General features: G+C 41.2%; 1 protein-coding gene across 1 annotated transcript; it reads right to left on the bottom strand.

Annotated features, from left to right (window-relative positions):
• Positions 1–1,566: 1,566 nt before the first annotated feature.
• On the bottom strand, positions 1,567–11,044 carry esd (esterase D/formylglutathione hydrolase). Its single transcript, XM_036576270.1, has 9 exons — positions 10,946–11,044; positions 9,044–9,121; positions 7,139–7,227; positions 5,224–5,322; positions 4,646–4,770; positions 4,445–4,564; positions 2,910–3,008; positions 2,108–2,275; positions 1,567–1,828 (listed from the first exon to the last, which is right to left on the bottom strand). The coding sequence occupies exons 2-9, from the start codon at positions 9,109–9,111 to the stop codon at positions 1,748–1,750; spliced, it is 849 nt and encodes a 282-aa protein (XP_036432163.1). The 5' UTR covers positions 9,112–9,121; positions 10,946–11,044; the 3' UTR covers positions 1,567–1,747.
• Between the last annotated feature and the right edge of the window lie 2,197 nt (positions 11,045–13,241).

Here is a 13,241-nt window from a genome sequence, read left to right as displayed (position 1 = left end):
ATTTACGTCTCGTCTTATTCTGCAAGTTTATTGGTACTAAAGCAGAAAGCTGATTACTGTCCGACTCATGTAGATACAGTGTTTCCCCATTATCTGATTACCCAAGTGCACGTAAACGCTGATTGGATTACTGACAAAATCTGATTTTTTGCACTTATCGGATTAAGTGCACATAAACATGCTCAGTGAGACCTAACCAGGCTAAAGTACAGCCTGCACAACACTGCGCTACACTGTTAGACCCCCAAGTAAACAATGCGAGACGCCCCATATTCCCTCATATAACTCAATAACTTTCTACTAGTTATATGAAGTTATTAATATAAACAGTCACTCATCATTTATTCATCAAAAACACGTGTTTTATAAGTTTGTGTTCATTTGTAGCTCAGATATGTAGGTTGCTTTAAAAAAAAATCTTGTTTACACAGTGCTTCAGTTCTGTTAGCTTCCTTTTTAATTAATACTGCAGGCAAAAGTTAAACCAGCAAAAAGAATATTTGATTTTTTTAAATAAGTAAAATTAAAATTAGTTAGTTGATTATATGTTTGTCAAAAAAACACTTTTATTCCCCAATTATACACCGATCAGGCGTAACATTATGACCACCTCCTTGTTTCTACACTCATTGTCCATTTTATCAGCTCCACTTACTATATAGGTGCACTTTGTAGTTCTACAGTTACAGACTGTAGTCCATCTGTTTCTCTGATACTTTGTTAGCCCCCTTTTACCCTGTTCTTCAGTGGTCAGGACCCCCATGGACCCTCACAGAGCAGGTACTATTTGGGTGGTGGATCATTCTCTCTGGTGTGTTAGTGTGTGTTGTGCTGGTACGAGTGGATCAGACACAGCAGTGCTGCTGGAGCTTTTAAACACTGTGTCCACTCACTGTCCACTCTATTAGACACTCCTACCTTGTCAGTCCACCTTGTAGATGTAAAGTCAGAGACGATAGCTCATCTGCTGCTGCACAGTTTGTGTTGGTCATCCTCTAGTCCTTCATCAGTGGTCACAGGACGCTGCCCACAGGACGCTGTTGGCTGGATGTTTTTGGTTGGTGGACGATTCTCAGTCCAGCAGCGACACTGAGGTGTTTAAAAACTCCAGCAGCACTGCTGTGTCTGATCCACTCAGACCAGCGCAACACACACTAACACACCACCACCACATCAGTGTTACTGCAGTGCTGAGAATGATCCAACACCCAAATAGTACCTACTCTGTGAGGGTCCATGGGGGTCCTGACCACTGAAGAACAGGGTAAAAGGGGGCTAACAAAGTATCAGAGAAACAGATGGACTACAGTCTGTAACTGTAGAACTACAAAGTGCACCTATATAGTAAGTGGAGCTGATAAAATGGACAATGAGCGTAGAAACAAGGAGGTGGTCACAATGTTATGCCTGATCGGTGTACTTTGTGTGTATTAATGTTTAGGTTCTTATTATTGAAATGTTTTTCCTGCTGGTTTTACTTAGACATGGCAAATAAAACACTGAAGAGTTGTACATTTATTCAGGGTTCATCACTGGTTCTGAAACACCACCCATGAGGCCCACACATATGAAACTAACAACCAGTAGCCTTTATTGGAGGAAAAACAGACAAAAACATGATTGACCAACACTGTAGCCATACATACCACTCAGCAATGCAAAATGAAGGTGTTTTACTGTGTATTGTTGCTCCGAAAGGCACAAAAGGCTGTCGGTTGTTTTCTGGACAAACTGAACTGGAGCCGCTTTATGCGTTCAGGTACTTGGCGTGGTGCTTTATGTGGTCATTCATGAACGAGAACACAAAGTAGTAGCTGTGGTCGTAGCCCTGACAGAGGAAAATACATTACAAAATGAGCATATGTACAGACTTGACTTCTGAATGAATGTATCTTAGTTAAACAAACATGTTAATGACAAAAATGAATAATATATAAGAATTCAAATACTCAGGAGTGAATAATCCACTCTGAAGTAAAAAAGGACAGTTTCAAAATTTTAAAAAGCAAAAGAAATATTATTAAATGTACTGAAGTCTTAATTACACTTTAAACACTAAAGGTATTTCAGTAACATAACAGTCCGACAGAAGGGGGGCAGTACTGACCTGCTGCAGTCGGAACACCACAGGTATCTTCTTCTCTGAGCAGGCGGCGATCAGGTTATCAGGTAGAAGCTGACTGGAAGACAGGAACTGGTCTTCACGGCCCTGATCGATCAGGATGTCCAGCTCGGGGCCGGAGTAGGAGGCGGCCAAGACCGTTGCATCGTACGCCTGCAGAGCAAAGAGTAGATCGAAGGAAAAGTTGGGATCTTCTGTCTGAGACTGTTTGTATTACTGATACTGTTCATAGTTTTAATTGTTTTGGATACATCAAACATTTATGTTCATACTATAATAACAATTACAGTAATAAAACTGTCATTGTTATTACTATTATTATTAAGAAATTAGCCTTTATTTTGAAAGTTAAATACTCTTTATCACCTTATTCCCCAATCAGGCATAACATGTTTCTACACTCGTCCATTTTATCAGCTCCACTTACTATATAGGTGCACTTTGTAGTTCTACAGTTACAGACTGTAGTCCATCTGTTTCTCTGATACTTTGTTAGCCCCCTTTTACCCTGTTCTTCAGTGGTCAGGACCCCCATGGACCCTCACAGAGCAGGTACTATTTGGGTGGTGGATCATTCTCAGCACTGCAGTAACACTGACGTGGTGGTGGTGGTGTGTTAGTGTGTGTTACGCTGGTCTGAGTGGATCAGACACAGCAGTGCTGCTGGAGTTTTGGACAATGAGTGTAGAAACAAGGAGGTGGTCATAATGTTATGCCTGATCTGTGTACCTCACATCCCTACTGCTACCGCAACAATAACAACACACACACCATTCTCTCTCCTCACCTCCCAGGTGGATTTGTCCGGTCCGAGGTATCCAGAGAAGGCCTTCTGACCCCAGGCACACTGAATTGGGTTACAGATGGGGGCAAACGCAGACACAGCCTACACAGAAGAGCAGAAACAAAACAAAGGTAGAACTAGATGTAGCAAGTCTTAGTGCTAGTGACTGAGTTTATATCACAATACCTACATTTAGAGTCAGTTATTCATTCAACCTAATGAGAAACTGTAGAACAGACTCAGTTTATATCACAATACCTACATTTAGAGTCAGTTATTCATTCAGCCTAATAAGAAACTGTAGAACAGACTCAGTTTATATCACAATACCTACATTTAGAGTCGGTTATTCATTCAGCCTAATGAGAAACTGTAGAACAGACTCAGTTTATATCACAATACCTACATTTAGAGTTGGTTATTCATTCAGCCTAATGAGAAACTGTAGAACAGACTCAGTTTATATCACAATACCTACATTTAGAGTCAGTTATTCATTCAGCCTAATAAGAAACTGTAGAACAGACTCAGTTTATATCACAATACCTACATTTAGAGTCGGTTATTCATTCAGCCTAATGAGAAACTGTAGAACAGACTCAGTTTATATCACAATACCTACATTTAGAGTTGGTTATTCATTCAGCCTAATGAGAAACTGTAGAACAGACTCAGTTTATATCACAATACCTACATTTAGAGTTGGTTATTCATTCAGCCTAATGAGAAACCCATTAGAAATTCTAATGAGAGAGACCAGACGTCTGGATCAACATTATAAACATAATATTGGCTCTTATCTGTCTGTGTTTTCCACACAGCTCCTCTGTCAGGCTCTTTGCCTTTTCCTCCGCTCTTCTAGCTCCCTGATTGGCTGTTTGAATCACTCACTGAGTTCATCTCTCACTACAGGACTCGTGAACGTTTTGAGTCGTAAATATTAAACGTGTCTGATAATATCAGAGGGTCTCAGATCACTTCAGAGTTCGATTGGGGGGCTAAAGATTCACTCGCTTCTCCTCTCACATTACTAGATCATCTGCGCTGTCAGATGCTTCCGATCGAGCTCCCGACCTGGAAAATCACTTCAGGTTGTGAAAATTTGTCACAAGGGGCAAAAAATAGTGTAGTGTAGGCCCAGCTTAAGTCATTGTGCTCAGGACATATACCCACTTTCAGCACCTCATACCAGTTCTGGTTGGGGGCCCCCCAATCTTTAGCCCCCACAATCGAATTCTGAAGTGATCAGACATCCTAAGTTTGATCCCCTGAGCCGACAGCTGACAGACTGAAGTGCCCTTGAGCAAGGCACCTAACCCCAAACTGCTCCACAGGCGCTGTGGATAGGGCGGATAGGGACAGTGTGCTCAGAGTGTGTGTATTCACTATTCACTAGTGTGTATGTGGGTGTGTCACTACACAAATGGGTTGAATGCGGAGGGGAATCCCCCCCGTTGTGGGATTAATAAAGGGTAACTTAACTGAAGCCATGCTCACTTTCTGATCCGGAACTGTTAAACCGTGTGTGCTCTGCTGACCTTGTATTTCCCAGGGTTCTTCAGGGCACAGATGAGAGCACCATGACCACCCATAGAGTGACCAAAGATGGACATCTTCTCCGGGTCAGCAGGGAAGTTCGAGTTTATAAGCCGGGGCAGCTGAGAGAGAGACAGAGAGAGATCAGCGCAATCAACACTTTCCTCATGTAAAATCCTGAGGGTTCACTCACGAACACAAACCTCCTCAGTGATGTAGGAGTACATGCGGTAATTGGTCTTCCAGGGGTCCTGTGTGGCGTCGACATAGAAACCGGCACCTGTTCCAAAGTCCCAGCTTTCATCCTCTCCTTCGATATTGCAGCCACCTAACACAAAATATCACAGTGAGAGTGTACACCGGTCAGGCGTAACAATATGACCACCTCCTTGTTTCTACGCTCATTGTCCATTTTATCAGCTCCACTTACTATATAGGTGCACTTTGTAGTTCTACAGTTACAGACTGTAGTCCATCTGTTTCTCTGATACTTTGTTAGCCCCCTTTTACCCTGTTCTTCAGTGGTCAGGACCCCCATGGACCCTCACAGAGCAGGTACTATTTGGGTGGTGGATCATTCTCAGTACTGCAGTAACACTGACATGGTGGTGGTGTGTTAGTGTGTGTTGTGCTGGTCTGAGTGGATCAGACACAGCAGTGCTGCTGGAGTTTTGTAATTTTTAACCACACTTTTTTACATTTTCCGTTACAGCCCTCACCTTAACCAGCAGAGGGCGCAGTTCTACACTTTCATGACTAATGGCACGTTTATCTTACTCACGTGGGCTGGTGTCCGGGGCCACGATAATGATGCCGTGTTCAGATGCAGCCCGCTGGCTTCCTGCTTTTGTGATGAAATTCTGCTCTGTGCATGTCAGCCCTAACACACACACACACACACACACACACACACACACACACATAATGTCTCAATGAAGGCGTTTACTACGTGCTTTCATTTACATTTATTTGCCTCAACCCAAAACACTCAATTCATATTGTGTGTTGCAGCTTAATATGACCGAAATCTAACAACTGTGGAAAATGACTGGACAATTAGGCGATTCTAATAATTAAGCCTCTCCAACGAAAAGCAATATATTAACCATTCCACACTTTTTTGAATTTTTTTTGTGCAACTGTTTCATTAAAAAGCCAAAACGCACTTTCCTTCCGTTTTAGTGATCCCTTCATTTTAAATACACGCCAACAAACAATGTCACACCATGTTTATATGATTTTTACAAAACAATGTAATTTCTACTGTTTTCTGCAGGGGCTCAGCTGTGAGAGACCTAAACACAACGTTGTTAATCTATATAAAATCCTATAAACTCAGAAAACTGATAAAAACTACTAAGCTAGCCGCTTCAATGTTTATATACCTTTTAAAATGTCTGATTAACTTGTCACATGCAAGATTTTTGAATAACAACATACAATGTATATTTAAATGCAATATTAGACACAAACGTGTTGCATTAAATATTTCATGTATTTTGGGAACAATAACAAGTTCGGAAATGTACGACATCCTGGATATTAAGTTTGTTGAACAGCTTTCTTGGTCTTTTTAGAATCATTTACAGATCTGTTCATAATCAAAAGCTTGTTATTTCTTTAAAGCTTCATATAAATCAGCTGAATTCTGCACTATAATAATTTTAAAATGTCATTTTATATATTTAATGTATACAACGCAATTTTACAGATGGTTGAAAAAGCTCATCTAAATCAAACTGCTATGTTTAGGCAACAGAACACAAAGGGAGTGTGTTATCGTGAAATAACATCACGGCTGTGATTTGGTCGCCGTAGATCATCACAGCCGTGATGTTATTGCCGATAACACACTCCTCGAGTGTTCTATTGCTTTTATACAACAGTTAAATAAATACAGTAATAAATTAATAAACTGGGCCGTGAACGCGGCGTTTAATATGTTTTAATGTTCGCAGTTCCTTCACCAAATTATAGTTCCTTAACGAGCAGCTTGTTGCTACGTCAGAGTAACGAGCTCCGCCCACTCGCTGCACAGTCTGCTGTAAGCTTCCCTTTTGAAGTGCAGACTGAGCCATAAAACTGCCGCAATATCAAGTTCAGCTCAGTTTTGTCATTTTTTGCCAGATCAGTATTAATGTTGTTTTGTTCCAGCCAGTCTGTAAAGCATCTTACAGCCCGTTTAGTTTGGCGAATGGTGTTGGGTTAATTTCTGGCTGATTCCAGGTTGTTTAGCTGTTCTTCTGTCACAGCTGCCGACTGAAAAGCTGCTCAGTGGTGATGACAGTTTGGGAATTTAGTGTCGTCTCATCTTCAGAGTCTGACCAAATCGGCTGTCGGTCAAATGTGATCTTAAAAGTGTCCATTTTCTGTTTGTGGCAAAGTAAGAAGTAAAAACGTTCAAATGGCTTGAGCGTCTCCTACAGCTGTCAAAGTCGTTGCGTAGCAACGGCGTCTTAGCGAAGTGATACAGTGTGTGAATAAACCCGTGATGTTATGGTGAAATAACAGCACGGTTAGAGCGTTTCTCAACCAATCAGCTTGCGTGGCCGGAATTAACTGTTGTATAAAATATAATAACCCGTCTTAAATAATATCCCTCTTGTTGTGAAAGTGCAGGTAAGACTGTTAATATTATACAGTAATACTGCATATTTCCTGTGCTTTAGAATAACAGAGAGAAGTCATTGATGTACCTGAGAGCCAGTAAAGCACGGGACATTTGGCGCTTTCTGCCTTTGGAGGAAGGTAGATGGCAAACTTCATTTTGCACTTTAACTCGGAGCTGAAAAATGAAAATACAGTGTAAAGTTTGGACGCTGCTGCTTAAAGCACAATGAGGTTCTACGTGAAAATAAATGAACACGTTCTCTACACAGAACGCACTTCTGCACATCTCAATACACTTTAACTGTAATTTTTAATTACTGTCTATTTGCTGAATCTAACATACTGGGGGGATCCTGTGCAAAAGTTATGGCACTCTTGATGTTTTAACTCAGAAAATAAAGAGAAATTGTGTATTAAAATGTGCAGACGTGTTCTCCGCAGAGGATTTGTAACTTACTCGCACTTAGAACATCAAGAAAACACATGGTTTGACCAGGGAGCTCAAACGTTTGCACCTGACAATATGTAAATGTGTTTTGTGACATCACAAAATGGGCTGTTTTCGCAGCTCAGTTTCCATATACAGTGAGTGAACAGTATGTTTTAAAATTTTAACAATGTTTACCTACTACATAAAACACTTACTGCAAAAAAAAAAAAGCAATGAATGTGTTTTTTCCATTATAGAAGTCCTTTAAAGCAGCACGAGCTACGTTTTTATCCAAAGGACTGTCAAGACAGGCTATGGAATAAAAAAGTTCTTTCTGTTAAACTTCAGCGGATAAAATGTTTATAGATACTTATAATGCTGCAAAACCTACACTGGAAACTGAAGAGGCAGAGCCGGACTGAGGACGAGACGAGAGCGCTGACACTTTTCAGCTCTTACAGAGAGAGATGAGCTGAAAAGACTACAGCATTTCTAATGAAAAGAACTCAAACAGCTCTGCAGGGAAGAGGAACGTCGCCTCTTCTGTAAAGATTCATAATGAAAAAAAAAAATAATAATAATAAAGTAAAATAATAAAATAAAAGAAACAGAATTACCTTATCAGTAGATTATAGGAAGCCAAAGGAGCACAAATGTAACAAACATGAAATTAAAGATGCAAACGTCAAATTTTTTTAATCAATAAGCCAAAATTTATTCGACAACAGTTTTTGTAGGAAATGATGTCATTACGTAAAGATTTTTGTCGCTAAATGTTCGTTTGATGGAAACAAGCTGCAGGGAAATCAAATATTAACCTTTTTTCATTGCTTGCAATTAACGCAGATCGTGGTTGGAAACGTCGCTGCTAAAGTTGGAAAACTTTTAAAAAAAAACTCACATTTAGAACTTCACTGGAATGAATATTGTACTTTATATAAAATATATATATATATATATATATATATATATATATATAGACACACACACACACACACACACACACATTACATATACGTATATAGATCGCCGTCTGAAAAAAACCTCATATCTCCAAAATGGAGAAGGAAAAAACATACTTTACTTTTAATGTAAGTCAATGGAACCAGACTTTTTTCCAAGTCATTTTGGGTCGTGGGCAGCACGGTGGTGCAGTGGGTAGCGCTGTTGCCTCACAGCAAGAATGGCCTGGGTTTGATTCCCGGCCAGGTGACCAGGCTCCTTTCTGTGTGGAGTTTGCCTGTTCTCCCCGTGTCTGCGTGGGTTTCCTCCCACAGTCCAAAAACATGTCAGGCCAATTGGACATGCTAAAACTGCCCCTAGGTGTGAGTGTGTGTGTGTGTGTGTGTGTGTGTGTGATTGTATGTCTGTCTGCCCAGCGATGGACTGGCGAACTGTCCAGGGTGTATCCTGCCTTCCGTCCAATGACAGCTGGGATAGGGTCCAGCACCCCACCCAGAAGGATAAGCGGTTTAGATGATGTATGTATTTTAGGTCGTTTCTTTTGGTCCATATATATGAACAACATCAATATTAATACATTAACATCAACTGGCTGTACCTGTCATGCTCAAACACTTTCTGGTAGCCACCACAGCACTTGTTGGATGACACCTGGGTTAACGCCATGACTCCAAACCTACAGGATAAGAAAAGTAGGAAAGTTATGGGACATTTGAGCAGTATTTTCAATCCAAGCCCTGGAACTTCAAAGCTTCCCCTGCAGCCCACACACCTGACACTTCTGCTTTAATAAACGGTTAAGATGTAAACAGAGTCGTTCAGAGTGGTTTGGTGTGAAACGCTCCGTTCTAGAGAAACTTACTGAGTCAGAATTGTTCACAGTGGTGGTGATAGGAACCAGACGTCCACCTCTAAAAGCTCCCTCACAGAAAGTTACTACATGAAATTATTACAAACACACTGCCTGATGTCTGAAAAGTCCCAGAAGAGTGTTTCTAAGGCAAAACAGTCCCCTAAGTAAACTTGACGTTTTCAGATTTTCCACTATTTTACCATCATCTACATTACAAATAAAACTCAGAAGTGTAGGTTCACTGGTGGTTTTGGATGGTAAATAAGACGGCTATGATTGTGACATTGCAATGCCTGGTTCCTACAATCACCACTGTAAGAAACCTCTACTCTGAATGACTTTGTTTACATTGAATCCACTGAATTACGCAGAAATGTTGAAAAATCTGTGCCTTTAATAAGCCTTTCTGAGTTGAAATGGGTGGAGAACACTACAGCTTGCAGGGCGGTGGTAAATTACTCCAGGACCAGGATTTACAGGCACTACATTAGAGAATTTCAACAGATTATTTCAGCAAGTGCTCACAGACAGCCCTTGTCTGTTGCCATGTTATTTGCTGCTCCTACTGAATAACAGTTTCATTGCATTTTTTCCTGTAATAAATCTCCATAGTATACTCAGAAAAGCTAAAGGGGAAATCCAACAGTTTTACAAAATTGCTTTATAATCCAGTGTTTGAGATGTAAACAGATTCATTCAGAGTGGTTTGGTGTGAAATGGAGTACCGTAAGGAAATTTATAGATTCTGATGTCTTTACAGTGGTGGTGATAGGAACCAGGGGTCACCATGACTACAACACACAGATAGACATTTTATTTACTATCCAAAACCATCAGTGAACCTACACAAGTCTTCTGAGTCTTTATATGGATCGTTGATGATGATGAAATATTGGCAAATCTGAAAAAAAAACGTTTTCTAGAACAACATCCCAAACATCAGACATTGTATTTGTGACAACCTGGACTTTCTTTCTGTGAGGGAGCTTTAAGAGGTGGACGTCTGGTTCCTATCACCACCACTGTGAACAGTTCTAACTCTGTATGCTTCTCCAAAATGGAGCACTTCATATCAAACCACTCTGAATGATCTTTTGCATCTCACCATTAAATTAAGAAACTAAATTTTTTGAAAAACTGGTGGAATTCCCCTTCAACTCAGAGATTAAAATGAGGCTGAACTTGCATTCACATTCGCCAGCTGGTCGTTCGAATTTCCCCGTTCCACCTTAAATGGTGCAGCAGTTCCATTCTGGCGCCTCAGGCGTTGTAATGTAACTGCTGCACCATTTAAGGTGGCACGGACAAATTAGAGAAGTCTGAACTCCTACAGGAGCTATTACGGTAAATCACAGGTACAAAAATAGTCACAAGCCACAAACCAGCAGATACAAGGCAGGATGGGCCTTGCAGAAACCGACAATGGCCGAAAAAACAACAAAATAATTCAGAAAATACTTTAAAAACAGTAAAGTTTGCGTTAGATAACAGACTGAATGACTGACGGTAGCGTTAGCTCTCCGCTTTACCACTACACTGTCAGCGGTCGGCTAACCGTTCAGCCCAAACTAATGCAAGTCCGGAAAACTGCATTAGATTACAGAGGGAATAAAACACGCTTTAAGTCAAATATTAATACTTATGCACCGTTTTTGAAGCTAAAATATTGAGTTATTTCCTCCAAGCTCTCCCTCCAAGTTCAGCGAGTCCACTTCGTGCGTCGCGACGTCGGCGTCAGCGTGTTTGCGTCACGCCCATAGATATACATACATAGATGCCGCGTTGTCTGTTGTTCTCTATGGGAGGCGATACGTCTGCGCGTCCGCCATGTTGGAGCGGTCAAGATCCGCTAGTGAACAGGTTCACCTGTATTGAGAGACGATAACTTCCTTATTACTCAACCGATTTTCACCAAATCTGTTCTGTTATAATCCTCAGACACAGATTAATCCAGGCTGCACGGATCTGCTCTCTGTAGCTTTTATTACTTTAATAACTGATCAAAGAAATAATCACTTCTCATCTTAATACACATAAAAATAAAATAAACCCCCCAAAACACAGTAAGAAGGACGAAGCTAAAGTTGGTCTCCTATTCGCCAAAGCTGGCAAATAAGAAGCTAACTTCAGGTTCGTGTAATAAGGTGCTGAAGTTAATCTATTATGAATATCTACACGGATTAAGGAACTTAATGAGATACAAAGCTTTAAACATCACTGTAAATAAATAACTACTACATAAAGTTAAGATCCCCTGAATAGACTATTAAATGAAATAAACTTAATATAAAACCACAGGAAAAACAATCATATCAACAGGTTCTCTGTGCCACATTAACCACACGGCCATATATCACTACATCACAAACATCACATCCACAACATGAGTGTGGATCACTGCATTCCCTCCGTTATATAATCCTGTCCCACTTTCTGAGAGTAATATTCCAGAAATAGTGTCATTTTGGACAGTATCTTTCTTAAACTGCCGCTCTGTAATGGTACTGAATGCAGTCCTGCAGCGATGTTGACCGCCCTAATATGGCGGAGCCGTTGACGTGCCTGATTGGACCCAACGCGGCATCTAGGTATGTATATCTATGGTCACGCCCCTTACGTCCCATATCTTTGTTGTGGCGCTTTTTCTAGTGTGCCAGAGGTGGCGCCAAATCCTTTGCCGGAACTCTCCGTTGAGCCCGTTTTACCCAAATGGATGAATTTACTGTAGGATAAAGGTGTCAAATCTTCAGGCTTCAGGGTTTCATTCCAACAAAGCAGGAGCACATATGATCACTGTGTGAAGACTAAGACCAACTGGCCCACTGGGGATATGACTGGACACTCCTGTCTTGGGAAAACAGGTAAAGGGACACTCCAGAAAAAATTAAACATTTAACCATCGCTGCATCTGTGTTAAACATGCCTATTCACACCCTACAGCAGTGATGCTGTAATCTCTAGAGTGAGATTTTCCAGTTTACAGACTTAAAACGTCCCTTCTGATGATGCATTTTGAAGATGAGCAGAACTTTTGAAAAACTACAGTTACTTCAAACACTGTGTCCACTCAGTGTCCACTCTATTAGACACTCCTACCTTGTCAGTCCACCTTGTAGATGTAAAGTCGGAGACAATAGCTCATCTGCTGCTGCTGCACAGTTTGTGTTGGTCATCCTTTGGTCATTCATCAGTGGTCACAGGACGCTGCCCACAGGACGCTGTTGGCTGGATGTTTTTGGTTCTCAGTCCAGCAGTGACACTGAGGTGTTTAAAAACTCCAGCAGCACTGCTGTGTCTGATCCACTCAGACCAGCGCAACACACACTAACACACCACCACAACGTCAGTGTTACTGCAGTGTTACTGATCCACCACCCAAATAGTACCTGCTCTGTGAGGGTCCATGGGGGTCCTGACCACTGAAGAACAGGGTGCAGAAAAACAGACGGACTACAGTCTGTAACTGTAGAACTACAAAGTGCTCCTATATGGTCAGTGGAGCTGATAAAATAGACAATGAGTGTAGAAACAAGGAGGTGGACTGAATGAAGTAGCCGGTCAGTGTGTATGGTACTACATTAGAAACAACAATGCAGCTGGACAAATAATTTGATGCAGTTTCTCTTTTTCTCTCTTGCTCTGTCAGCGGCCCCCACACTTAGGAGCCCACCAGGAGGTGTCCTGGACCTCCCAGTGGCCAGTCCATCCCTGTGAGTCAGAGAACAGTTTCACATCAAACCACTCTGAATGACTGTTTACATCTCTCTGCAGAAATTTTGAGAAAACGATGGAATTCCCCTTTCAGTGTTGGATAACAAACTCCATGGAAACGTGTGGCACCTGGGCCGAAAACAAATCAGCAGTACGGAGTAAACAGCAGTGCAGTGTGATTGAATCTCAGCCGTTCTCTCACTCTGCTGTTGCTCTAATGGGCTGCATTAGA

The sequence above is a fragment of the Colossoma macropomum genome, unplaced genomic scaffold, assembly GCF_904425465.1.
Source record: "Colossoma macropomum unplaced genomic scaffold, Colossoma_macropomum, whole genome shotgun sequence".
Lineage (NCBI taxonomy): Eukaryota > Metazoa > Chordata > Actinopteri > Characiformes > Serrasalmidae > Colossoma > Colossoma macropomum.
Note: the sequence above shows the minus strand (reverse complement) of the source record. Positions and strands in the feature narration are given on the sequence as shown.

Coding starts and splice junctions, on each gene's coding strand:
- esd (XM_036576270.1), bottom strand. CDS start 9,111: ATGGCGTTAACCCAGGTGTCATCCAACAAGTGCTGTGGTGGCTACCAG. Junction 4,771..5,223: donor GGCCCCGGACACCAGCCCAC/GTGAGTAAGATA, acceptor ATTTTGTGTTAG/GTGGCTGCAATATCGAAGGA. Junction 4,565..4,645: donor ACTCCTACATCACTGAGGAG/GTTTGTGTTCGT, acceptor TCTCTCTCTCAG/CTGCCCCGGCTTATAAACTC.